Source organism: Heteronotia binoei, chromosome 3 (assembly GCF_032191835.1).
Source record: "Heteronotia binoei isolate CCM8104 ecotype False Entrance Well chromosome 3, APGP_CSIRO_Hbin_v1, whole genome shotgun sequence".
NCBI lineage: Eukaryota > Metazoa > Chordata > Lepidosauria > Squamata > Gekkonidae > Heteronotia > Heteronotia binoei.
In genome coordinates, this window is record NC_083225.1 from 186,997,222 (window position 1) to 187,022,983 (window position 25,762).

General features: G+C 48.2%; 1 protein-coding gene across 5 annotated transcripts in view; it reads left to right on the plus strand.

The window, feature by feature from the left end:
• The window catches only part of TENM4 (teneurin transmembrane protein 4), a 792,728-nt gene that overhangs the window by 300,601 nt on the left and 466,365 nt on the right, over positions 1–25,762 (plus strand). For 4 of the 5 annotated variants that reach the window (XM_060235003.1, XM_060235004.1, XM_060235005.1 and 1 more), the window contains exon 5: positions 14,057–14,266. The exons of the other annotated variant lie outside the window; for it this stretch is intronic. In XM_060235003.1, the coding sequence (XP_060090986.1) occupies positions 14,057–14,266 (210 nt within the window). The remainder of the gene's footprint in view (positions 1–14,056; positions 14,267–25,762) is intronic. 5 annotated transcript variants of the gene reach the window in all.

Genomic DNA, 25,762 nt, shown 5'->3' on the forward strand with positions numbered 1-25,762 from the left:
AGAACTGGGTTTGATTCCCCCCTCCTCCACTTGCAGCTGCTGGAATGGCCTTGGGTCAGCTGTAGCTCTGGCAGAGGTTGTCCTTGAAAGGGCAGCTTCTGGGGAAAGCTCTCTCAGCCCCGCCCACCTCACAGGGTGTCTGTTGTGGGGGATGGGGAGGTAAAGGAGATTGTAAGCCGTTCTCTGTGATTCAGAATGCAAGGTGAGATATAAATCCAATATCATCATTTCTCCTCCTTCTCCTCCTTCTCCTCCTTCTCCTCCTCCTTCTTCTTCCTCTCCTCCTTCTCCTCCTCCTCCTTCTCTTCCTTCTCCTTCTCCTCCTCCTTCTCCTCCTCCTCCTCCTTCTTCTCCTCTTCCTCCTTCTTCTCCTCCTTCTCCTTCTTCCTCTCCTCCTTCTTCTCCTCCTCCTCCTTCTCCTCCTCCTTCTTCTCTTCCTTCTCCTTCTCCTCCTCCTTCTTCTTCCAAAAACACACCACAGTTTTAGAAGGGAGCTGAGGGTCTGAAGGCTTGAATCTTGAGCAGGGGACGTTGCGTGTGTCTAACATTCAGCGTGTTGGGCTAGCCCCCTCACCTTCCGCCCACCTTCCTCATTGATTCAGTTCCTCCCGCCCGATTTCGACAAGCCACAGGGTTTGATCCCCAGGTGTTGGTTTTCCCAGAATAGCTTTATAAAAGGAGAGACCTCCTCCTTCGCTTTGTGTACCTTACAAATCTCTCCTTGTCGTGTTGTTTCGCACTTGGGGATTTCGATCCATTTGAAATGGGAGGGGCAGGGGGAGGAAGCTTAGCGTGTTTGCTTTGTGTCTTTCCCTTGCTCAGGTTCAGAGCCTCCTCTCCATTTGTGTAAGCAGGCTGTGGGTTTCCTCAGCAGGAAAGTAGATGCCGTTTTGAGCACAGGTCAATAGGAGTATGACTGGGAAAGAGCCCCGTGGCACAGAGTGTTAAAGCTGCAGTACTGCAGTCCTAAGCTCTGCTCACGACCTGAGTTTGATCCCCGGTGGAAGCTGAGTTTTCAGGCAGCCGGCTCGAGGTTGACTCAGCCTTCCATCCTTCCGAGGTCGGTCAAATGAGTCCCCAACTTGCTGGGGCGGAAGCGTAGATGACTGGGGAAGGCAATGGCAAACCACCCTGTAAAAAGTCTGCCGTGAGAACGTTGTGAAAGCAACATTACCCCAGAGTCAGAAACGACTGGTGCTTGCACAGGGGACCTTTCCTTTCCAATAAGAGATGGGATTATCCACATTGCTGTTTCGAGAACAAGGACAGGGAGGGGGAAATGGTACACACATACGCAATGTTCCCTCTAAGCTGCAGAGTCTTGTGAGCAAAAATTCTACTTTGTGAGCTCCTGGCACGAAAGGTGTGAGCGACTGCATAAATGATTGTGCTCTGGGGTCAGTTTTCCTGAGCTGGGACAAAAATATGTGAGCTGGAGGCTAAAAACCTGTGAGCTTGCTCACGCTAACTCAGCTTAGAGGGAACACTGCACATATGTATGCACTAGGTAGGGCTCTCAAGCCCCAGTTGGAGCAGGTAGAAAGCCCTAAGGCATCCACGCTAAAAGCAGCCTCAATAATTCAAAGACTTATACAACACTGTTTTTACTTGTAGAAAACATAATCCCATACAAAGTGAAACGCAAGCCACACCCGAACACAAAGCCCATCTATTTATGTTAGATAATTAATTCTTTGAAACGGGAACTCCGGGATGTGGTATGGTGAACTGTGAAAATAGAGCCCAATGCTCTAAGTCTTCTTTTACCCAGTGTAAGAGTTAAAGTCTTCTTTTAGTCGGTGTAAGAGTTGAAAGCAGCAAGGCACAGGTCGCAACAGGGATGTGCGTAATGCCCTGTTCACACGAGGCTTCTACAAGCTTCAGAAAGCATTTAAACACTGCATATAGGAGACCCAAGCTCCAACCATTCTGCAGACAGATGAGGCAGGGGATCCCCTGTTTTGGTGGCCCTCCCCCCACTTTAGAGTCATCAGAAAGGGGGTGGGGGAGGGAAATGTCTGCTGGGCACTCCGTTATACCAGGGTGGCCAAACTTGCTTAACGTAAGAGCCACGCATAATAAATGCTGGCTTTTCAAGAGCCGCAAGACACGAACATCAGATGTCTGAGAGCCACAAGACAGGAAGGGAGGCAGGCAGGCAAATAGAGGGGAGGGAGGGAAAGGCAGAGAGAAAGCAACTTTAACTTTAAATGCATTCTCCAAGTCTTGGAGAGGTGATATAAACAGAGAATGGGGCTGTGGCTCAGTGGTAGAGCATCTGCTTGGTAAGCAGAAGGTCCCAGGTTCAATCCCCGGCATCTCCAACTCAAATGGTCCAGGCAAATAGGTGTGAAAAACCTCAGCTTGAGACCCTGGAGAGCCGCTGCCAGTCTGAGTAGACAATACTGACTTTGATGGACCAAGGGTCTGAGTCAGTAGAAGGCAGCTTCATATGTTCATATATGAGAAATGTCTTCTCCTACCCAGCTGACGGGATAAAGGGGCTTTGAGAGCCACACAATATGTGTGAAAGAGCCACATGTGGCTCTCGAGCCGCAGTTTGGCCACCCTTGTATTATACCCAATGCTATGGAGACCAATTCCCATAGGCTATAAAGGAAAATTGATCTTTGGCTATCTGGAGGTCTGAGGGGTCAGTTTTTTTGAAGAAGACACACCAAATTTTCAGCATAGCATCTGGTGCCTCTCCTCAAAACATCCCTCAAGTTTCAAAAAGATTGGACTGGGGAGAGGGGTCTGATTCTTTGAGCCCCAAAAGAAGATGCCCCTATCTTTCATTATTCCAAATGTATTTATTTATTTCATAGAATCCTAGAGTTGGAAGGGACCTCCAGGGCCATCTAGTCCAACCCCCTGCACAATGCAGGAAACTCAAAAACACCTCCCCCTAAATTCACAGGACCTTCATTGCTGTCAGATGGCCATCTAGCTTCTGTTTAAAAACCTCCCAGGAAGGAGAGCCCACCACCTCCTGAGGAAGCCTGTTCCACTGAGGAACCGCCCTAACGGTCAGGAAGTTCTTCCTAATGTTGAGCCGGAAACTCTTTCGATTTAATTTCAACCCACTGGTTCTGGTCCTACCTTCCAAGGCCACAGAAAACAATTCCACACCATCCTCTATATCAGGGGTGGCCAGCGGTAGTTCTCCAGATGTTTTTTGCCTACAACTCCCACGAGTCCCAGCCATTGGCATGCTGGCTGGGGCTGATGGGAGTTGTAGGCAAAAAAACACCTGGAGACCTACCGTTGGCCACCCCTGCTCTATAGGACAGCCCTTCAAGTAATTGAAGATGGTGATCATATCACCTCTCAGCCGCCTCCTCTCCAGGCTAGATATCCCCAGCTCCTCCTCTCCAGGCTAGATAGCAACTTTATTTATTTATAAAATGGAGGGAAGGCATCTAAAAGGTGCACAGTCCTGGCCCCACTGGTGGACCTCCTGATGGCACCTGGTTTCTTTGGCCACTGCGTGACACAGAGTACTGGACTAGAGGGGCCATTGGCCTGATCCAACATGGCTTCTCTTATGTTCATAGAATGCTAGAGAGTCATTTCTCTCCATCTGCTCTCTCTATTTGATTTTGTAATTCGGTAGAGTCGGCTGCAGTCTGTTCATTGCTGGCCTCCACTTACTGCAGAGAAGATGTCAAGACGGGGATCCTTTTCCCACCATCCAGTCGCTTCTCCCTCCGGCTCTTCTCGCCTTTCAGCCCCCCTCCCCGCCCCGTCTTTTCACACATTCCCTCCAAGTCCGTTTCAGGCCAAGGTGCCAAAGAGCTTGGCATGTACTTGTCAGCGGTTTTTTGTTCCGCTTGGGGTGGGAACACCTTGAAACCAAGAGGGGGACAAAGGAAACAGAGAGGGTGGAGAGACAGCAAGCCAGGAAGGGGTCCAATCGGATGGCAGAACTGGTTTGACTGAATCGCAGAGTACATGCAAAGGAGAGATGCCTCGGACTCTGGCTCCATCCTCTTAGTTAGAAAGTCCCACCCACCCTGTAGGGTTACCACCTTCCAGGAGGGACCTGGACATCTCCCAGAATTCTAAACGATTTCCAAGCCGCAGAGATCAGTTCTCCTGAAGAGAACAGTAGCTTCTGAAGGTGCAGTTCTATGGAATTATACCATCATCATCATTTTCCTGTTTTTTTTAAAACCGTGGCTCAGAGAGGTAAAGCTGCAGTTCTGCAGTCCAAGCTCTCTGCTCACGACCTGCGTTCGATCCCGGCAGAAGCTGGGTTCAGGTAGCCGGGTCCAGGTTGACTCAGCCCTCCGTCTTTCCGAGGTCGGTCAAACGAGGACCCAGCTTGCTGGGGGGGAAGGGTAGATGACTGGGGAAGGTAATGGCAAACCACCCCGTAAAAAAAGTCTGCCGTGAAAACGTAGTGATGCAACGTCACCCCAGAGTCGGAAACGACTGGTGGTTGCACAGGGGACTACCTTTACCTTTTAGCAGAAATATAAACTTAAAGCACACAGACAAACATGATTAAAGATTTTTTAAAAAAAATTAAAATAAATCATTCTTAAAACATTAGTACTCATTGGTCTTAAAGGTGCTTTCTTTGTATTTCTCCAGTGGGGTCCAGGGAACTGGGCAAAGGAAGTTCTGGCTCTTTCCTTCCTTCCCCAGGAGACCGGGGGGGGGGAGCCTCAGCCAATAGAAGGAAGAGAAGCGCTTGGCTCAGTAGCTCCACTGTGCAATTGAGAGAGCCTGGCAAAACAAGCTGTGATGCAGAAGGAAGCAAGAGAGAGGGAGAAGGAAGCAGATGACAGCCAGTTGCTCGAGGGCCTGATAGGAGCCCTCTGGGGGCCTGATTCGTCCCCTGGGCCACATGTTCGACACCTCTGCACTAAAGTCTCTCCATTTCCTAGACCAGGGTTGGCCAAACTTGCTTAACGTAAGAACCACATAGAATAAATGTCAGTTGTCTGAGAGCGACAATACATGAACATCAGATGTTTGAGGGAAGGAAGGCAAATAGATGGGGAGGTGGAAAGAAAGCAACTTTAACTTTAAATGTATTCTCCAAGCTATCAACTGGCTTGGCTTCTCCAGGCCAGCTGATGGGGTAGGGTGGGGGCTTTGAAAGCCACACAATATGTGCGCAAGAGCCATATGTGGCTCCTGAGCCCCAGTTTGGCCACCCCTGCCCTAGACCCTGCCCTCCCCAGACTCCACCGCCCTCATCACCAGGAATTTCCTGATCTGGAGCTGGCACCCCTAACACATGAAGCTGCCTTATACTGAATCAGACCCTTGGTCCTTCAGGGTCCATGATGTCTACTCAGACTGGCTTTCCAGAGTTTCCGGCTGAAGTCTTTCCCATCACCTACTGCCTAATGGTTTATTTAACTGGAGAGGCTGAGGATTGAACCTGGGACCTTCTGCGTGCCATGCAGAGGCTCTACCTCTGATCCACAGCCTCTACCTAATATTGAGGTTAGGCCACATTTCTTGTGCTGATCTGAACTAGCTGGAAAGTATTTGTCTAGTGGACTCCAGCGTTTCCACCCACCCACCCCCCCCGCCCCGATGTCTGTATCGTTTCTTTTCTTTCTTTTGTGTTTGGGATGGGGAGATCCCAATTTGGGGTGGCTGGCCAAGCTTGGATTGTTTTGAATCCTCACAAAATGCCCAGAGAGGCAAGGGGCTGGATTATGGCTAGTACACAGATGCATGTCTGCAAACCAAAAGAAAAATCCTTAACTCCCATTTACCTGAACTAACGTGCAATTTTCAGCCATGGGTGGCAATAAGTGAAAATCTAGTGGCACCTTAAGAACATAAGAGAACTTAGGAGAAGCCATGTTGGATCAGGCCAATGGCCCATCCAGTCCAACACTCTGTGTCACATAAGAACATAAGAGAAGCCATGTTGGATCAGGCCAATGGACCATCCAGTCCAACACTCTGTGTCACATAAGAACATCAGAGAAGCCATGTTGGTTCAGGCCAGTGGCCCATCCAGTCCAACACTCTGTGTCACATAAGAACATAAGAGAAGCCATGTTGGATCAGGCCAATGGACCATCCAGTCCAACACTCTGTGTCACATAAGAACATCAGAGAAGCCATGTTGGTTCAGGCCAGTGGCCCATCCAGTCCAACACTCTGTGTCACATAAGAACATAAGAGAAGCCATGTTGGATCAGGACAATGGCCCATCCAGTCCAACACTCTGTGTCACATAAGAACATAAGAGAATCCATGTTGGATCAGGCCAATGGCCCATCCAGTCCAACACTCTGTGTCACACAGTGGCTAAAACCCAGATGTCATCAGGAGGTCCATCAGTGGGATCTTCCCTCTAACCTGCAGAATCTTGTGAGCAAAAATGCTACTTTGTGAGCTGCTGGTATAAAAGTCATGAGCTATTGGCATTAAAGTGGTGAGCTGCTGCATAAATTTTTGTGTTCTGGGGTCATCCTTCCTGAGCTAAGACAAAAATATGTGAGCTGGAGGCTAAAAATCTGTGAGCTAGCTCACGCTAACTCAGCCTAGAGGGAACACTGGCCAGGACACTAGAAGCCCTCCCACTGTCCCCTCCCCCAAGCACCAAGAATACAGAGCATCACTGCCCCAGACAGAGAGTTCCAACAATATGCCGTGGCTAAGAGCCACTGATGGACCTCTGCTCCAGATGTTGATCCAATCCCCGCTTGAAGCTGACTGTGTTTGTAGCTGCCACCACCTTCTGTGGCAGTGAATTCTATAGTTAATCACCCCTTGGGTGAAGAAGGACTTCCTTTTATCCATTCTAAACCGACCACTCAGCAGATGTGATGGAATCAGGTATGATATGCAGAGGAGCAGGAAGTGTGGTCTGCATTGGTAATGAGACAGGAAACCTAGGTCTTGATTCAGTCCAGGAGGATGCATTGTCTTGAGCTTCATTATCAGTTGCAGCTCAGCAGTCACTCTTCCTAATCTGCTATTTCTATGACCTGCTGTTGTTGTTTGCCTGCTGTTGTCATTTGAACATAAGAGAAGCTAGGTTGGATTAGGCCAGTGGCCCATCCCGTCCAACACTCTGTACACACAATGGCCAAAAAACCCCAGGTGCCATCAGGAGGTCTATCAGTGGGGCCAGGACACTAGAAGTCCTCACACTGTTGCCCCTTCTAAGCACCAAGAATACAGAGCATCACTGCTCCAGACAGAGTTCCAACAAAATGCCATGGCTAAGAGCCACTAATGTACCTCTGCTCCAGATGCTTATCCAATTTCCTCTTGAAGCTGGCTATGCTTGCAGCTGCCACCACCTCCTGTGGCAGTGAATTCCATGTGTTAATCACGCTTTGGGTGAAGAAGGACTTCCTTTTATCCATTCTAACCCAACTGCTTGCCCTAAAGATGAAGGTTTTAAAAAACAGGAAGAATGAGGAAGAATATTCTGTTAGTTAGGCAGAAAATTCATTATGTGTTTCTCAATAAAGCTTCTTTAGAAGAATCTAGTCCTTCACTAAGTCAGAAAACCGAAAAAGTAAAGAGATAAAATAAAGATGAAGAACTGCTAGAAATGTCCCCCCTGCTTTTATGACTCAACTAGATAGGGAGTGAGACAAGGGAACCTGTTGTATGCCAAAAATAAGCAGCCCGAAGGAAGTCCAAATAAAATGATGGGGACTCGGGAGGAATGAATGGTGCATCTAAAACAGACTTATAACAAACGGGGTCGGGGGGGGGGGGGGAGAGATAGATAGAAGCAAAGAGAAACCAAAAATTAGAGAAGAAGAATTGCAGATTTATACCCTGCCCTTCTCCCTGAATCAGAGACTCAGAGCGGCTTACAATCAATCTCCTTCCCCAACAACAGACACCCTGTGAGGTGGGTGGGGCTGAGAAGGCTTTCACAGCAGCTGTCCTTTCAAGGACAACTCAGTGAGACCTGTGGCTAACCCAAGGCCATTCCAGCAGCTGCAAGTGGAGGAGTGGGGAATCAAACCCGGTTCTCCTAGTTAAGAGTCCGCACACTTAACCACTACACCAAGCTGGCTCTAAAATTCCTTGAAGAGAGCACAACCTAAAAGCATCAGCCAAACTTAGGACTGATGATCCCCAGGTGGAGGCAGGGGATCCCCCGGTTTGGAGGCCCTTCCCCCACTTCAGGGTCATCAGAAAGTGGGGGGGGGGGGAGAGAGAAATGAATGCTGGGCACTCAATTATTCCCTCTGGAGACCGATTCCCATAGGGTACAATGGAGAATTGATCTGTGGGTATCGGGGGCACAGGGGGAGGCTGTTTTTGAGCTAGAGGCAGCAAATTTGTAGCATAGTATCTAATGCCCCTCCTCAAAATACCCTCCAAGTTTCAAAAAGATTGCCCCAGGGGGTCCAATTCTATGAGCCCCAAAAGAAGGTGCCCCGATCCTTCATTATTTCCAAAGGAGGGAAGGCATCTAAAAGGTGCACAGTTCTTTTAAATGTGATAGCCGGAACCACCTTTGGAGTTCAATGATGCTTGTCACAACCTGGCTCCGCCCCCTTGTGTCTGCAGACTCCACCCCCAAAGTCTCCTGGCTCCACCCCCAAAGTCCCGAGCTATTTCTTGAATCAGACCTGGCAACTGCAGATTGTTGGCGTAACAGACAAATAGCCCTCCCCTCCAAAAGAAAATCCCAGCGGTGCTTAATGATGCTCCGGATGTGACAGATGGGGCCCCAGAGTGAGTGCAGCGCTCTCTGCTTGCACTGATGAAGTTTCAGCAAGATTTTGGCCTCCGGGGAGTCTGAAATACTCTGGGCAGCATACGCCAGGCTTTTGGTTTCGCTTATCGGCCAGCTTCAAAACATCATATCGCCGCCAGCTGCGATCAAAACCCCACTGACCAGAAAAAGAGAGAGCAAGATGTTTGATTGCATTTTTTTTTTTTTACAATGTACAAGGCAAGGCTGACAGAAACCAGGGAAGGAAGGGAAGATTGGAAGGGGGGGGGGAGGGAGGGGGCCACCGTTGCCCGTCATGACGGGGCCCAGCAGCTGAAGTCGAGAAGGGGAGGAAGCCAAGGAGGCAGAGGGGCGTTCGGTTCTCTGAACCTTTGCAGAGCTTTACTTGATTCCTTTTCCTTTTTTGTACTGCCTGGTGGTCTCACACGGACATTCCCCCGCCATCACCTTTTGCATGTACAAAGACGAGATCTGGTGCACAAGGTTCCGTCTAAGCTGCTGTGTCTTGTGAGCAAAAAGTCTACTTTGTGAGCGACTGGCATGAAAGTTATGAGCGACTGCATAAATGAGTGTGCTCTGGGGTCATCCGTCCTGAGCTGAGACAAGAATGTGTGAGCTGGAGGCTAAAAAACTGTGAGCTAGCTCATGCTAACTCAGCCTAGAGGGAACATTGCGGGTGAGGCCGCGGTACGATTTTACTTACGTTAAGCTGCAGATAAACTGTATTTTTAAAAAAAGAAAAGAAAAGAAAGAAAGTTAGGAAATATTGTTAAGATCTTTTGCTGTTGATTGTCAACGTCTGGGACAAATGCCCATTAGCCATTTGCTTTTTTTGACACTGAACAGAAAATAATATGACGGGTGTCCTTGGACTATCCCCTCCCTCCCATCCTCTTTATATTTATATTATGTATTCAGTGTCAAGAAAACAAATTGCTTATGGGCATTTGTCCCAGACGTTGACAATATATATATAAAAAGGGTGTGTGCAGGGTTGGCAGTTCAGGGTTGGGAAATCCCTGGAGATTTTGGGGTACAGCCTGGGAGGGGTTTTGTTCGGAGGGACCTCAAGAGGGTATAAAAAGAGCCCCATGGCGCAGAGTGTTAAAGCTGCAGTACTGCAGTTCTAATAATAATAATAATAAGTTTTTATTTATATCCCGCCCCCCCTCCGCCGAGGCAGGCTCAGGGCGGCTCACAAGAACTCACAGAGTTCTAAGCTCTGCTCACGACCTGAGTTCGATCCCCGGTGGAGACTGGGTTCAGGTAGCCAGCTCCAGTTTGACTCAGCCTTCCATCCTTCCGAGGTTGGTAAAATGAGTCTCCAGCTTGCTGGGGGGAAAGTGTAGATGACTGGGGAAGGCAATGGCAAACCACCTCGTAAAAAGTCTGATGTGAAAACGTGAAAGCAACGTCACCCCAGAGTCGGAAACGACTGGTGCTTGCACAGGGGACCTTTCCTTTTTTCCTTTTCCAATAGGGTATAATGCCATAGAGTCCACCAGTTCCCTCTAAGCCAAGGGTGGCCAAACTGTGGCTCTTTCACACTTATTGGGGGGCTCTCAAAGTCCCCACCGCCCTGTCAGCCAGCTTGGAGAAGGCATTTGTCTCTTTAAATCACTTCTCCAAGCCAGCTGGCAGCTTGAAGAATACATTTCAAGTTAAAGTTGCTTTATTTCCACCTCTTCCCTCCCCATCTATTTTCCTTCCTTCCTTCCTTGTGGCTCTCAACTATCTGACATTTATTCTATGTGGCTCTTACGTTAAGCAAGTTTGGCCACCCCCGCTCTAACCTGTGCACATGAGCGGCCGCTCATTAACACAGGAAGCTCCACTCAGCAGCAATCTGGAGCCATTGCAGGGTCTTTTACTGCTTATTTTAAGATTTTTTGTTGTGCAGTCGCCCAGTCGAGTCTGACTCTTTGCGACGCCGTGGACAAAGTCACGCCAGGCACTTCTGTCTTCCACCATTCTCCAAAGTCTGCTCAAATTCGTGTTTGTTACATCAGTAAAGCTGTCCAGCCATCTCCTCTTTTGCCGTCCCCTTCTGCCTTCTGTCTTTCCCAGCATCAGGATCTTCTCCAGTGAGTGCTCCCTTCTCATTGGGTGGCCAAAGTATTTGAGCTTCAGCTTCAGCATCTGACCTTCCAGGGAACAGTCTGGGTTGATTTCCCTGAGGACTGACTGATTGGATCTTCTTGCAGTCCAAGGGACTCTCAAGAGTCTTCTCCAGTTAATGCTCCCTTCTCATTGGGTGGCCAAAGTATTGGAGCTTCAGCTTCAGCATGTGACCTTCCAGGGAACAGTCTGGGTTGATTTCCCTGAGGACTGACTGATTGGATCTTCTTGCAGTCCAAGGGACTCTCAAGAGTCTTCTCCTGCACCACATTTTTTTTATTTTAATTTTAAGATTACAGCGGTTATATTCTGCTGAGGAGTCAAGTTGCACCTTTAAGACCAACCAATTTTTATTTAGAACGTAAGCTTTCGTGTGCTCTTAAGCACACTTCATCAGACGAGGAATCCAGCACAGCAAGCAAGGATCTGCTCAGGATGTGAACTGGACTAGATGGACTGCATGGCCCCTTCCAACTCTATAATTCTAACTGCTCCACCCAGGAGGGAAAAGAAATCAGAGGGAACATTGGAGTCTGCCCTCCAAAGCACCCCATTTTCTCCAGGGATCTCTTTTACCTAGAAGCCACTTAAGGCTGCCACGTGTGGGTCAGGAAATATCCGGAGATTCTGGGGGCGGGGCCTGAGGAAGGCGGGATTTGGGGAGGGGAGGGACTTCTGTGGGGCACAATGCCAGCGTCCACATCCAAGTCTGCCGTCTCCTCCGGGCGAATTGATGTCTAGAAATCAATTGTAATTCCAGGAGATCCCCAGGATCCACCTGGAAATCAATTGTAATTCCAGGAGATCCCCAGGATCCACCTGAAGTTTGGCAACCCAAGATGGGGTGTCGGACTCGTTTGTTATGATCTGGTATAAATGAGACCTTGTTGGGCCGGGCCATGTACGGCGTGTACTTTTTTAAGATTAGATAGCAGAGATATAAATTTTATAAAGAACACAGACAAACACAATTATATATTTAAAAAAAAAAACTTAAAACTTAAAAACATGCTTAAAACGTTAGCACTTAAAGGTGCTTTCTTTGCATTTCTCCCATGGGATCCAGGGAACTGGGCAAAGGAAGCTCTGGCTCTTTCCTCCCTTCTCCACGGACTGGGTGGGGGAGGAGCCTCAGTCAATAGAAGGAAGGGAGGCTTGGCTCAGTAGCTCTGCTGTGCAACTGAGAGAGCCTGGCAAGGCAAGCTATTCCTCCACAAGGAAGGAGCCTCAGCCAATGGAGAAAACAGAGGTTTTGTTCTGTAAGTCCTGTGCAACTGAGTAAGCCTTGCAAAGCAAGCTGTTGTGCTGAAGGAAGCAAGAGCGAGAGGGAAGGAAGCAGATGACAGCCAGTTGCTCGGAGGCCTGATGGGAGCCCTCCGGGGGCCTGATTCGGCCCCCAAACTGCATGTTTGACACCCAGGCCTTGGATTCAGTGGGTGCTCACAGCTGCGCAGCTCCTGAACCTCTCTGAGAGTTCCACCTCCTCCTCCTGAGAATTCCACTTCCTTATCCGTTGAATAGTATGTGCAGCTGCGTAACAATCCCTGGATGAGCTCCACCACCTAAATTTCTACAAAACGACCCCTGTTGACACCCCTGCTTTAAGATGTTCCTGGACTTTTTGTCTTTTTGCTTTCTTCCTGTCCCTATCCGCTTTCTTCATTGTCCAGCTTTCACATCCATACATAGTAACGGGGAATGCCATGGTTATGTCAGGGCTTTTTTTTTGAGCAGGAACACAGTTCTGGCTGGCTTGGCATCAGGGGGTGTGGCTGAATATGTAAATGAGTACCTGCTGGGCTTTTTCTACAAAGAAGCCCTGTGGGAACCAAAGATGATGTCAGGGGTGTGGCTTAATATGCATATGAGCTCCTGCTGGTTATGATGATGAATTATTTTGATCTTGATTGCCAGTGGCACATCTTCCTACTTAAGAATCTTTTCTAGCTCCTTCGTGCCTGGCCTACTCAGTCGCCTTCTGATTTCTTGCTTTGGTTGATGATGGAGCCAAGGAATGCAAAATTTTGAACGATCCCTAGCGGTACTCCCTCTAAGCTGTGGAGTCTTGTGAGCCACAATTGTGCTTTGTGAGCAGTGTTCCCTGTAAGCTGAGTTAGCGTGAGCTAGCTCACAGATTTTTAGCCTCCAGCTCACGCATTTTGGTCTTAGCTCAGGAAGGATGACCCCAGAGCACAATAATTTATGCAGCAGCTCACAACTTTAATACCAGTCGCTCACAAAGTATATTTTTTGCTCACAAGACTGCAGCTTAGAGGGAACATGGTTTGTGAGCGACTGGCATTAAAGTTGGGAGCCGCTGCATAAATTAGTTTGCTCTGCGGCCATTTTTCCTGAGCTAAGGCAAAAATACATGCGCCGGAGACGAAAAAACTGTGAGCTAGCTCACTCCAACTCAGCTTGGAGGGAACATGGATCCCAAGATTACGAAAAGGCACCCTGCATGTGCAAGAAGCTGTGCCGCTTGACCCGTGCAACTGAGGCAACATTTGCAAACGGGCTGGGCCTGCACATCTTCCTGCCGAGTGACAACCATGTTCCCTCGAAGGAGAAGCATGCCCCTGTGTTTCCCTCAATAAGATGCCACTTCTTGGCCCCGGCATTAACTTCCAACCTCCGTCTCTCTGGCCCGGCCCGGCTCTCCATCTAGGTGCCTTCCCCTTCTATTGACTTTTGTTACAGCTCAGTTTCATCATGTTCCCTCAACGCTGGCGCAACCTTCCCGCCTCGGAGGGACGGATCGCCCGGGTTGGAACTCACAGGGACCTATGACTAAATCCAGCCTCAATACCACCGATTTGTGTCTCTCGTGTGCGTGTGTGTGTGTGTGAATATTCCTTCCAAGCTGCAAAGCCACCCTCCAATCTGATTGTCATTAAAGAACTTTAAAAAAAAAAAGGCTTTTGGCAATGTGGCCTTTTCGACTCCAGGATGCAAAGCTGCAAGACCGGCGAGGTGAAGCAGTATTTTGATTTCCCCATGTGTAAAAATGTGCATCATCTGTATTTGTGCAAAAAATATATATACGTTCAGAGTAATGTATGGACCCCTGTGTCTTGTCCCCTTCATTTCCTTTTGGAGAGCTCCTACCCTGTGCACACCGCTGTGTTTGATGTGCATCTCTTTTTCCCTCCCCCCATTGTGTCCTGTTTCTTTTTTTTTTTTTTTAATTTAAATAAGTTTTGATTTACGTTTTTCCCTGTCTTGTCTTTTGTGTCTTGTGGTCCGCAGGTCCTCCGTTGCATTGTTCCTCCGCCTCCTCCACCCCTATTGAGCAGTCTCCCTCCCCTCCCCCTTCCCCGCCGGCCAATGAGAGCCAGAGACGGTTGCTAGGCAACGGCGCGGCCCAGCCGGCCCAGGAATCCGACTCTGAAGAAGAGTTTGTCCCCAATTCATTCTTAGTTAAACGCGGCTCCGGGACCCTGTCGCTCCCTTCTAATGGTGAGTCGATTTTATTTTATTTATGATTTAAAACAAAAAAAAAGTCAGGGTGGTTTTTTTGCATGCGTGATCACCTGAGTTTGCATTTCAGTTGAATTGCAATTTTTTTTTTTTAATGCATCTTCCTAGTTCTGAACTTTATTTTATTTTTTTGCAAAGTGGGTTTGTTTTGGGGTGGCGGGGCTGGGCTCGTGTGGCCTCAAAGCACCTTTTGTGATTGACTTTGGAGGTGCGCGCGTTCAGCGTTGCCTCTTAAGTTTGCAGAGCCTTGCGAGCAAAAATCTTGGTTTGTGAGCTGCTGGCATTCAAGTGGGGAGCTCCTGCATAAGTTAGCGCGCATCCTTCCTGAGCTAAGACAAAAAGGGGTGAGCTGGAGGCTAAAAATCTGTGAGCTAGCTCACGCTAACTCGGCTTAGAGGGAACACTGCGTGCATCATTTTTACCCGTGTGTGTTCTGAGTTCAGCTTCACCCTGTCCATTCATTGAGCATCTGATGGGTCCCAGTTTGCGGGATTTTGCAAACCACGAAGTGCGGTTTTAAAGAAACAAGGATCTAAAAAAGTAACGGTGGGTTGTTGGGGGCCGGGGGGAGGGGGGCTCTCTTGAACCATCTTCCCATCAGGGAAAATAATATGGGGGTGTGATAAGCCATGTTCCCTCTAAGCTGCGGAATCTCGCGAGCAAAACATTCTGCGTTGTGAGCGACTGCATGAATTAGTGTGCTCCGGGGCTATTTTTTCCTGAGCTAAGGCAAATTTATGTGAGCTGGAGGCTAAAAACCTGAGAGCCGGCTCACGCTAACTCAGCGTAGAGGGAACACTGGTGATGAGCATTATGCATAAGTTACCTGATCAATTTTGTTTTGGCTGTAGTTTTGGCTGCTGCCAAAGGAAGCTTTGCAAAGATCCATCCCCTTAGAATCCGTTGCAAGGATCCACTCCCTCAGAACTCACCATGTTTGGGGAGGGACGGTGGCTCAGTGGTAAAAGCATCTGCTTGGGAAGCAGAAGGTCCCAGGTTCAATCCCTGGCACCTCCAAAAAAGGGTCCAGGCAAATAGGTGTGAAAAACCTCAGCTTGAGACCCTGGAGAGCCGCTGCCAGTCTGAGAAGACAATACTGACTTTGATGGACCGAAGGTCTGATTCAGTATAAGGCAGCTTCATATGTTCATATGTTCATGTTTCCTGCTGGAATTTGGGACTCCCGTTTCTCGACAAGTGGGTTTAAAAAAAACCCCCCCGATTTAACAAATATTGAACTGTGTGTGAGTACCCCCGTCTGTGCTGATGGGATTTCAGTCTTGCGGGAAAGCGGCCTCCAGCTGCTGCTGAACTTCCACGCAAAAGGTTGGTTTCGCTGCAGGAAAAGTTGTCAGTGCTCTTAGGGTAGCTTCTCGTGCTGTTTTGGGTTGTGTTTTGTTTCCCCGCCTGGTGTTTAGTTTGTAGGCCCCTTCCAGAAAATCAGTTGCTTGTGTTTCTCAGAAGTGGTTGGGTTTCTTTTAATTGGTGGGCAGGGGGAGTCCTAGACTTTGCAGGTCAGGAGAACGTGTCTTTTGGACTTTGGAAATTGCAGGAGCTTTTCGAAAGAGGCTTTTAATTATTGGTGACTTCTGACGCAGACGACGGGGTTGTAAATGACAGAAGATGTGAGTTTTTTTGTCTTAAGTGGCCCGAGAGTTATTCGGAGGCAGCTGGGATTGAAGACTAGTGTTGCCAACTTCCAGGTCAGCACGCGACCTTTAAGCAAACCCACTCTCTCTCTCTGGGGTTGCCGACCTCCAGGTGGGACCTGGGGAACGCCTGGAATGGCAGCTCATTCCCCAGGAACATAGATCAGTTCCTCTAGAGAAGGGGTGGCCAAATTTGCTTAACATAAGAGCCATGTAGAATAAACGACAGATGTGTGAGATGAATGTCAGATGTTTGAGAGCTGTAAGACAGGAAGGGAGGGAGGGAAATAGAGGGGGAGGGGGAGGGAGGGATAGGTGGAAAGAAAGCAACTTTAACTTTATATGCATTCTCGAAACTGTGTGTCAGATGTGTGACATGAATGTCAGATGTTTGAGAGCTGTAAGACAGGGAGGGAGGGAAATAGAGGGGGAGGGGGAGGGATAGGTAGAAAGAAAGCAACTTTAACTTTATATGCATTCTCGAAACTGTGTGTCAGATGTGTGAGATGAATGTCAGATGTTTGAGAGCTGTAAGACAGGAAGGGAGGGAGGGAAATAGAGGGGGAGGGAGGGATAGGTGGAAAGAAAGCAACTTTAACTTTATATGCATTCTCGAAACTGTGTGTCAGATGTGTGACATGAATGTCAGATGTTTGAGAGCTGTAAGACAGGGAGGGAGGGAGGGAAATAGAGGGGGAGGGGGAGGGATAGGTAGAAAGAAAGCAACTTTAACTTTATATGCCTTCTCGAAACTGTGTGTCAGATGTGTGAGATGAATGTCAGATGTTTGAGAGCTGTAAGACAGGAAGGGAGGGAGGGAAATAGAGGGGGAGGGGGGAGGGATAAGTGGAAAGAAAGCAACTTTAACTTTATATGCATTCTCGAAACTGTGTGTCAGATGTGTGAGATGAATGTCAGATGTTTGAGAGCTGTAAGACAGGAAGGGAGGGAGGGAAATAGAGGGGGAGGGAGGGATAGGTGGAAAGAAAGCAACTTTAACTTTATATGTATTCTCGAAACTGTGTGTCAGATGTGTGACATGAATGTCAGATGTTTGAGAGCTGTAAGACAGGGAGGGAGGGAGGGAAATAGAGGGGGAGGGGGGAGGGATAAGTGGAAAGAAAGCAACTTTAACTTTATATGCATTCTCGAAACTGTGTGTCAGATGTGTGAGATGAATGTCAGATGTTTGAGAGCTGTAAGACAGGAAGGGAGGGAGGGAAATAGAGGGGGAGGGAGGGATAGGTGGAAAGAAAGCAACTTTAACTTTATATGCATTCTCGAAACTGTGTGTCAGATGTGTGACATGAATGTCAGATGTTTGAGAGCTGTAAGACAGGGAGGGAGGGAGGGAAATAGAGGGGGAGGGGGAGGGATAGGTAGAAAGAAAGCAACTTTAACTTTATATGCCTTCTCGAAACTGTGTGTCAGATGTGTGAGATGAATGTCAGATGTTTGAGAGCTGTAAGACAGGAAGGGAGGGAGGGAAATAGAGGGGGAGGGAGGGATAGGTGGAAAAAAGCAACTTTAACTTTATATGCATTCTCGAAACTGTGTGTCAGATGTGTGAGATGAATGTCAAATGTTTGAGAGCTGTAAAACAGGAAGGGAGGGAGGGAAATAGAGGGGGAGGGGAGGGAGGGATAGGTGGAAAGAAAGCAACTTTAACTTTATATGCATTCTCGAAACTGTGTGTCAGATGTGTGACATGAATGTCAGATGTTTGAGAGCTGTAAGACTGGGAGGGAGGGAGGGAAATAGAGGGGGAGGGGGAGGGATAGGTAGAAAGAAAGCAACTTTAACTTTATATGCCTTCTCGAAACTGTGTGTCAGATGTGTGACATGAATGTCAGATGTTTGAGAGCTGTAAGACAGGAAGGGAGGGAGGGAAATAGAGGGGGAGGGGAGGGAGGGATAGGTGGAAAGAAAGCAACTTTAACTTTATATGCATTCTCGAAACTGTGTGTCAGATGTGTGAGATGAATGTCAAATGTTTGAGAGCTGTAAAACAGGAAGGGAGGGAGGGAAATAGAGGGGGAGGGGAGGGAGGGATAGGTGGAAAGAAAGCAACTTTAACTTTATATGCATTCTTGAAACTGTGTGTCAGATGTGTGAGATGAATGTCAGATGTTTGAGAGCTGTAAGACAGGAAGGGAGGGAGGGAAATAGAGGGGGAGGGGGAGGGAGGGATAGGTGGAAAGAAAGCATCTTTAACTTTATATGCATTCTCGAAACTGCTGGCTGGCTTAGAGAGCCATTCAAAATGTATAAAAGAGCCACAGCGTAGCCACCCCCGGCTCTAGAGGAAATGGCTGCTTTGGAAGATGGACTTTATGGCACTGTAGCATACTGAAGTCTTTCCCGTCCCCAGGTTGAGCCCTCCCCAGGATCCACCTAACCCCCAAATTTCCAGGAATTTCCCCGCCAGGAGTTGGCAACCCTGGTTGAAAGTTAGGCAGCAGCGAAGACATGAGAAAGGAGGCTGGCTGGATTGTGGAGCATTTGGAGGATGAGAAATACAACTCCGATGCTCTGATGCTTTGTAATACGATTTGTTCTTCCTATTGCCATCCTATTGAAGAAAAATAGGTATTTCTCCTTTCCCGGTCATCATCTTTAGCTCTCAGCACGAGAGCCTGGTTTCCCCCTCTATCTATATCTGGATGTGAATTTTTATTTATATATGTATAGCAAAAGCGCCAGTTTGGTGTAGTGGTTAAGTGTGCGGACTCTTATCTGGGAGAATCGGGTTTGATTCCCCACTCCTCCACTTGCAGCTGCTGGAATGGCCTTGGGTCAGCCAGAGCTATCTGAAGGGTTGTCCTTGAAAGGGCAGCTACTGAGAGCTCTCTCAGCCCCCCCCCCCTACCTCACAGGGTGTCTGTTGTGGGGGAAGAAGATAAAGGAGATTGTAAGTCGCTCTGAGACTCTGATTCAGAGAGAAGAGTGGGGTATAAATCTATGGTCATCTTCTAAAAAAACCCAGGAATACTTCTGCGCATTCTATATTTCCTAAGGTGAGGAGCAAATCCACAAGGTGAATGTTAAGACACAGACTGCTGTGAGTGAGTTTTCAGCCCCAAATCAGTCAAATTCAAGACCTTTGCAGGTCTGCACAGTAGAAGGTGCCAGGTTTTTCACTGGCTGAGGTGCCAACTCTTGATATATATTTTTTAATTCACTTCCCTGGGCAGGTTGCAAGAAAAGAGCTATGGAAACAAGTTCTGTTCCTCTGAAGTTTGCTACTATTATGTGGACTGACAAGTCCCCTGCCACTAAACAATGCCATATAGATGAGCTATCGGGTCCTTTCAGATCGTGATGTATTCCATTTTTCCTTTGTGCCACCACTGGAAAGCGAGAAATAATCTACCATCGGAGCAGACGGCTCAGAAAAGTGAGCCAAGCTGTATGTTCCAGGTTAAGGCATATGTAATGTATGGCCAAATGATGATGCTTCCCTAAAAGCATCTGTGGGTGTAATTTCCTCCCCTAAGTCTATGTTATATACATACGCAACATAAACTGCCACACAACATACACAAAAATACTCTCCTGCATCCTTTCACACACATGTATACACACACACACACACACACACACGGGGTGGAATTCTAGCAGGAGCTCCTTTGCATATTAGGCAACACACCCCTGATGTAGCCAGTCCTCCAAGAGCTTACAAAAAAGAGCCTTGTAAGCTATTGGAGGATTGGCTACCTCCGGGGGGGCGTGGCCTAATATGCAGAGGAGCTCCTGCTAGAAGTCTACCCCTGCGCATGACAAAGGCATAAAGCGAGACGCACCGAGATCTTCCATAAAGATAATTTCAAAGGGAGTTTTGACTCTCAGAAGGTTGTACCGCAAAAAACTTGTCATCCTCTGAGCTTCTCAGTCTCCTCTGTTGCCAGAGAAGAGGAGAGGACTCACAATAACGGGTTTAAATTAAGGGCAAGGAGGTACTGGCTGGATATTAGGGGGGAAATTGCAGTCAGAGTTGTTCAGCAGTGGAATCGGCTCCTGAGGGAGGCGGTGAGCTCCCCCTCGTTGGCAGTCTTCAAGCATTAGGGTTTGTAGAATCTTTCGGGCTCAAGCAGTGGCTGGACGAACACTTGTCAGGTTTGCTTTAGGCCAGGGGTGGCCAAACATGCTTAATGTAAGAGCCACATAAAATAAATGTCAGATGTCTAAGAGCAGGAAGGAAGACAGGAAGGAAGATAGATGGGTTAGGGAGACAGAGGTGGAAAGAAAGCAACTTTAACTGCATTCTCCAAGCCGTTGGCTGGTTTTGCTTAGAGAAAGGCCTTCTTCAAGCTGGCCGATGGGGTGGGGTGGGGGCTTCTTTAGCCACACAACCTGTGTGAAAGAGCCACAGTTTGGCCTCCCCTGATCTAGGCTGCTCCTGCATTGAGCAGGGAGTTGGGCTAGATGGCCTCTGTGGACCCTTCCAATTCTGGGATGCTCAGATTCTATGCTACTAGACTCACATTATAGCACACAAAGGTCTTCTTACTAGAGAGCCAGTTTGGTGTAGTGGTTAAGTGTGTGGACTCTTATCTGGGATAATCGGGTTTGATTCCCCACTTCTCCACTTGCAGCCGCTGGAATGGCCTTGGGTCAGCCATAGCTCTCGTAGGAGTTGTCCTTGAAAAGGCAGCTGGCGTGAGAGCTCTCCCCACCTCACAGGGTGTCTGTTGTGGGGAGAGAAGATATAGGATATTGTAAGCCACTCTGAGTCTCTGATTCAGAGAGAAGAAAAGGAAAGGTCCCCTGTGCAAGCACCAGTCATTTCTGACTCTGGGGTGACGTTGCTTTCACAACGTTTTCACGGCAGACTTTTTATGGGGTGGTTTGCCATCGCCTTCCCCAGTCATCTACACTTCCCCCCCCCCAGCAAGCTGGGTACTCATTTTACCGACCTCGGAAGGATGGAAGGCTGAGCCAACCTCGAGCCGGCTAGCTGAAAACCCAGCTTCCACCGGGGATCGAACTCAGGTTGTGAGCAGAGCTTAGGACTGCAGTACTCTGTGCCACGGGGCTCTTTTTTCAGAGAGAAGGGCAGGGTATAAATCTGCAGTTCTCTTCTTCTTCTCTTAGCTGTACTTATTGCTCTTTACTCCAATTAGCGCTTTCTGACAATTCACCCCCTCGCTCCCTTTCTCTACCTATATCAAACGGTTGAGGAAGTCTTGTTTCAATGTCTCTGAAGAAGTGTGCATGCAAACATAAGCTTATGTCCAGAATTAAACGTTATTGGTCTTAAAGGTGCCCCTGAACTCAAACTTTGCTCTATTGCAAAAGCAGAGAGACCCAAACAAAAAAAGCACAGAACTTAAAGGCAGAGGACAATGGTCTTTGGCCACAACACTGCCAGCTTCCCTTCTCAGCTGGTTCTCCCTCCCACTTGTTCTGTTGCCAGTGCTGGAGGTTTTGAAAAGCAAACAGGTAGGTGCCAGGACAGTGGAGGGCTTAGGTAAGCTGGATGGCACTATACAGCGGCTGGGACTGCTGCCGCCAGCACACAAAGCAGTCCAACACTCTGTTTCACACAGTGGCAAAAAACCCCAGGTGCCATCAGGAGGTCCACCAGTGGGCCCAGGCCACTAGAAGCCTTCCCACTGTTCCCCATGCCCCAAACTCCAAGAATACAAAGCATCACTGCCCCAGACAGAGAGCTCCAATGATATGCTGTGGCTAATAGCCACTGATGGACCTCTGCTCCAAACGTTTCTCCAATCCCCTCCTGAAGCTGGCTATGCTTGTAGCTGCCACCACCTTCTGTGGCAGTGAATTTTATTGTTAATCGCTCTTTGGGTGAAGAAGGACTTCCTTTTATCCATTCTAACCTGACCGCTCAGCAATTTCATCGAATGCCCACGAGTTCTCGTATTGTGAGAAAGGGAGAAAAGGACATCTTTCTCTACCTTCTCTAACCCATGCATAATCTTGTAAACCTCTATCGTGTCACCCCTCGGTCGACATTTCTCCAAGCTAAAGAGCCCCAAGTGTTTTAACCTTTCTTCATAGGGAAAGTGTTCCAACCCTTGAATCATTCTAGTTGCCATTTTCTGCCCTTTTCCCAATGCTATAGTATCTTTTTGGAGATGTGGTGACCAGAACTGTACACAGTACTCCGTATTCAGATTCATGGCTTTTTGTTTTTGGTTTACCATCGGAAGGCTGGCAACCTTACCTTACCGTCCCCGCACAAGGTTGTCCAGAGAATAAAATTGAGGAGAGGAGAATGATATAAGCCACTTTAGAGTCCACACTAGGAAGAAAAGTGTGGTATAAATGCAAAAAGGTAAAGGTAGTTCCCTGTGCAAGCACCAGTTTTTTCCGACTCTGGGGTGACATCGCATCACAACGTTTTCATGGCAGACTTTTTACGGGGTGGTTTGCCATTGACTTCCCCAGTCATCTATGCTTTCCCCCCAGCAAGCTCGGTGCTCACATTTTACCAACTTTGGAAGGATGGAAGGCTGACTCAACCTCGAGCTGGCTACCTGAACCCAGCTTCCGTCGGGATTGAACTCAGGTTGTGAGCAGTGTGCTCGGACTGCAGTACTGCAGCTTTACCACTCTGCACTGCAGGTTACAAGATTATTAATATTGAAAGCAACAGCAAAATCTAAAGCATAAGATAGTCATGAAAGGTACGAGAAGAGCAAGCTGGGTACTCACATTTTACCAACCTCGGAACGATGGAAGGCTGAGTCAACCTGGAGCTGGCTACCTGAACCCAGCTTCCACCGGGATCAAACTCAGGTCAAGAGCAGAGAGCTTTACATAAGAACATAAGAGAAGCCATGTTGCAGTAGTGCAGCTTTACATAAGAACATAAGAGAAGCCATGTTGGATCAGTCCAATGGCCCATCCAGTCCAACACTCTGTGTCACATAAGAACATAAGAGAAGCCATGTTGGATCAGGCCAATGGCCCATCCAGTCCAACACTCTGTGTCACATAAGAACATAAGAGAAGCCATGTTGGATCAGGCCAATGGCCCATCCAGTCCAACACTCTGTGTCACATAAGAGAAGCCATGTTGGATCAGGCCAATGGCCCATCCAGTCCAACACTCTGTGTCACACAGTGGCCATAAATAAATAAATAAACACACACACACACTGTGGCTAATAGCCACTGATGAACCTTTGCTCCATATTTTTATCCATCCTGCACCTCTGGGCTGCTGTGTATAAATGGAGTAAGTAGATAAAGGTAAGGGGGGGGGAAGGTTTCGCAGCCTCTCTCTAATACATGCCCACAGCCTCAATCCACAAAGTACCTTATTGAGCAAGCAGTTGTAAAAAATCTCCTTGTTGTAAAATGGAAATTGGTTTATTCTTTGGATTCACATCCGCAGCACAATGACTTCTAAGTAGGGCGAGGGGCATTGACAAAGAGGCCGTAAATTCCTCCTCCAGGGGGTTAGTGCAGAATCTGACACAGCTCAGATAACACCTATTGAAAGTGGACCCCAGGCCTCTCCTGGCGTCTCTCATCTCATGGGGAAGGTGAGTGTTAGGAGAAGGTGCGAAGGATCCTTGCCAGACTCACCAGGCAGATATCAGAAAGAAAGAAAGAAAGAAAGAAAGAAAGAAAGAAAGAAAGAAAGAAAGAAAGAAAGAAAGAAAGAAAGAGAGATTCTTTGCTGCAATGCACCAATGTTTCTGTCAATTTGCTGCTGAAATGTTTGGATTTCATGGGGAGGCACCGTGGCTCAGTGGGAAGCGCCTCTACTTGGCATGCAGAAGGTCCCAGGTTCAATTCCCGGCATTTCCAGTTAAAAAGGACCAGGCTGTGTTCAGCGGGAAAGAGCTTAGAGCAGAGTGGCCAAACTTGCTTTAATGTAAGAGCTACAAAGAATAAGCGCCAGATGGTTTGAGAGCCGCAAGACATGAACGTGGAAGGGAAGGAAGGAAGAAAGAAAGGAAGGAAAATAGATGGGGGAGGAAAGAGGAAGGGAAAGATGGAAAGAAAACAACTTAAACATTAAATGCATTTTCCAAGCCACCAGCTGGCTTGGCTGGGAGAAGTGATTGAAAGAGAGAACCGCCTTCTCCAAGTTGGCCAATGAGGCAATGGGGACTTCAAGAGCCACACAATATGTGTGAAAGAGCCACATGTGGCTCCCGAACTGCAGTTTGGCCACCCCTGGTTTAGACCCTGGAGATCTGCTCCCAGTCTAAGTAGATAATACTGAATTTGATTCGGGTCTGATTTGGTATAAGACAAAGAGAAGGGACTATGGCTCAATGGTAGAGCATCTGCTTGGCACGCAGAAGGCCCCAGGTCCAATCCCCGGCATCTCCAGTTAAAGGACTAGGCAGTAGGTGATGGGAAAGACCTCAGCCTGAGACCCTGGAGAGACATACAGTGGGGCTGTAGCTCAGTGGCAGAGCATCTGCTTGGCACACAGAAGGCCCCAGGTTCAGTCCCTGGCATCTCCAGTTAAAAAGGACCAGGCAGTAAGCAGTAGGAAAGAGCTGATACCCTGGAGAGCTGCTGCCACTCTGAGTAGACAATACTAACTTCGACGGACTGACGGTCTGATTCAGTATAAGGCAGCTTTGTGTGTTTAGAAAGTGTTCCCAGTCCTGAATGTTTGCATTCGGGTATCCGCTGGTAATGATGGAATTGTTTTGCTGCAATGCTGGTGTAATCGTGTTGTCCCCAAGGGTTCCTCCACCTCTTTCTTTCCAGCTCTTGTGTATATCCAGCAACTTGATAAGGCAGAAGCAATGCAATCTGTGGAAACGGGGTTATCTTGGGGAGGCATTACCTTGCCAGGGCTTTTTTTTTTTTTTGTAACAGGAACTCCTTTGCATATTAGGCCACACCCCTCTCATGTAGCCAGTCATCCTGGAGCTTACAGGGCTCTTCGTACAGGGCCTACTGTAAGCTCTTGGAGGATTGGCTACATCAGGGGGCGTGGCCTAATATGCAAAGGAGATTCTGCTAGAATCCCACCCCTGGGCCACACACCCCTGATGTAGCCAATCATCCTGGAGCTTACAGGGCTCTTCGTACAGAGCCTACTGTAAGCTCTTGGAGGATTGGCTACATCAGGGGGCGTGGCCTAATATGCAAAGGAGATTCTGCTAGAATTCCACTCCTAGGCCCACCCCCCCTGATGTAGCCAATCCTCCAAGAGCTTACAGTAGGCCCTCTACGAAGAGCCCTGTAAGCTCCAGGATGATTGGCTACATGAGAGGGGTGTGGCCTAATATGCAAAGGAGTTCCTGTTAAAAAAAGCCCAGATTCTTGCCTATGTTTGCTGATATGGCTTTATTGCTAGGGTTGCCATCTGTAGGTTGGGAAATACCTGGAAATTTGGGGGGGGGTGGAGCTAGAGGCTGGTGAGGTTTGGGGAAGGGAGGGAATTTAGCGGGGATGTAGCATCATACAGTCCACCTTCTAAAGAAGTCGTTTTCTCAGTAGGGACTGAGCTTTGTCGCCTGGAGATCAGTCATCATCCCAGGAGACCTCCAGCTGCCACCTTGAGGATGGCAACCCTATCACTTGCAGCTAAGGTTGCCAAGTCCAAGAAATTTCTGGGGACTTTGGGGATGGAGCCAGGAGACTTTGGGGTGGTGGAGCCAGGAGCAAGGCTGCGACAAGCATGATGGAACTCCAAAGGAAGTTCTGGCCATGCCGTCTAAAGGGATCACACACCTTTTAAATGCCTTTCCCTCCATTGGAAATAATGAAGGATAGGTTGGGTCAGGATCTTCTCCAAAAGGTGTTGGGTCAGGATCTTCTCCAAAAGGTGTTGGAAGGTGGCTCGTTCTGCAGTTGTGCACGGCATGGACGTTGTCCCTTT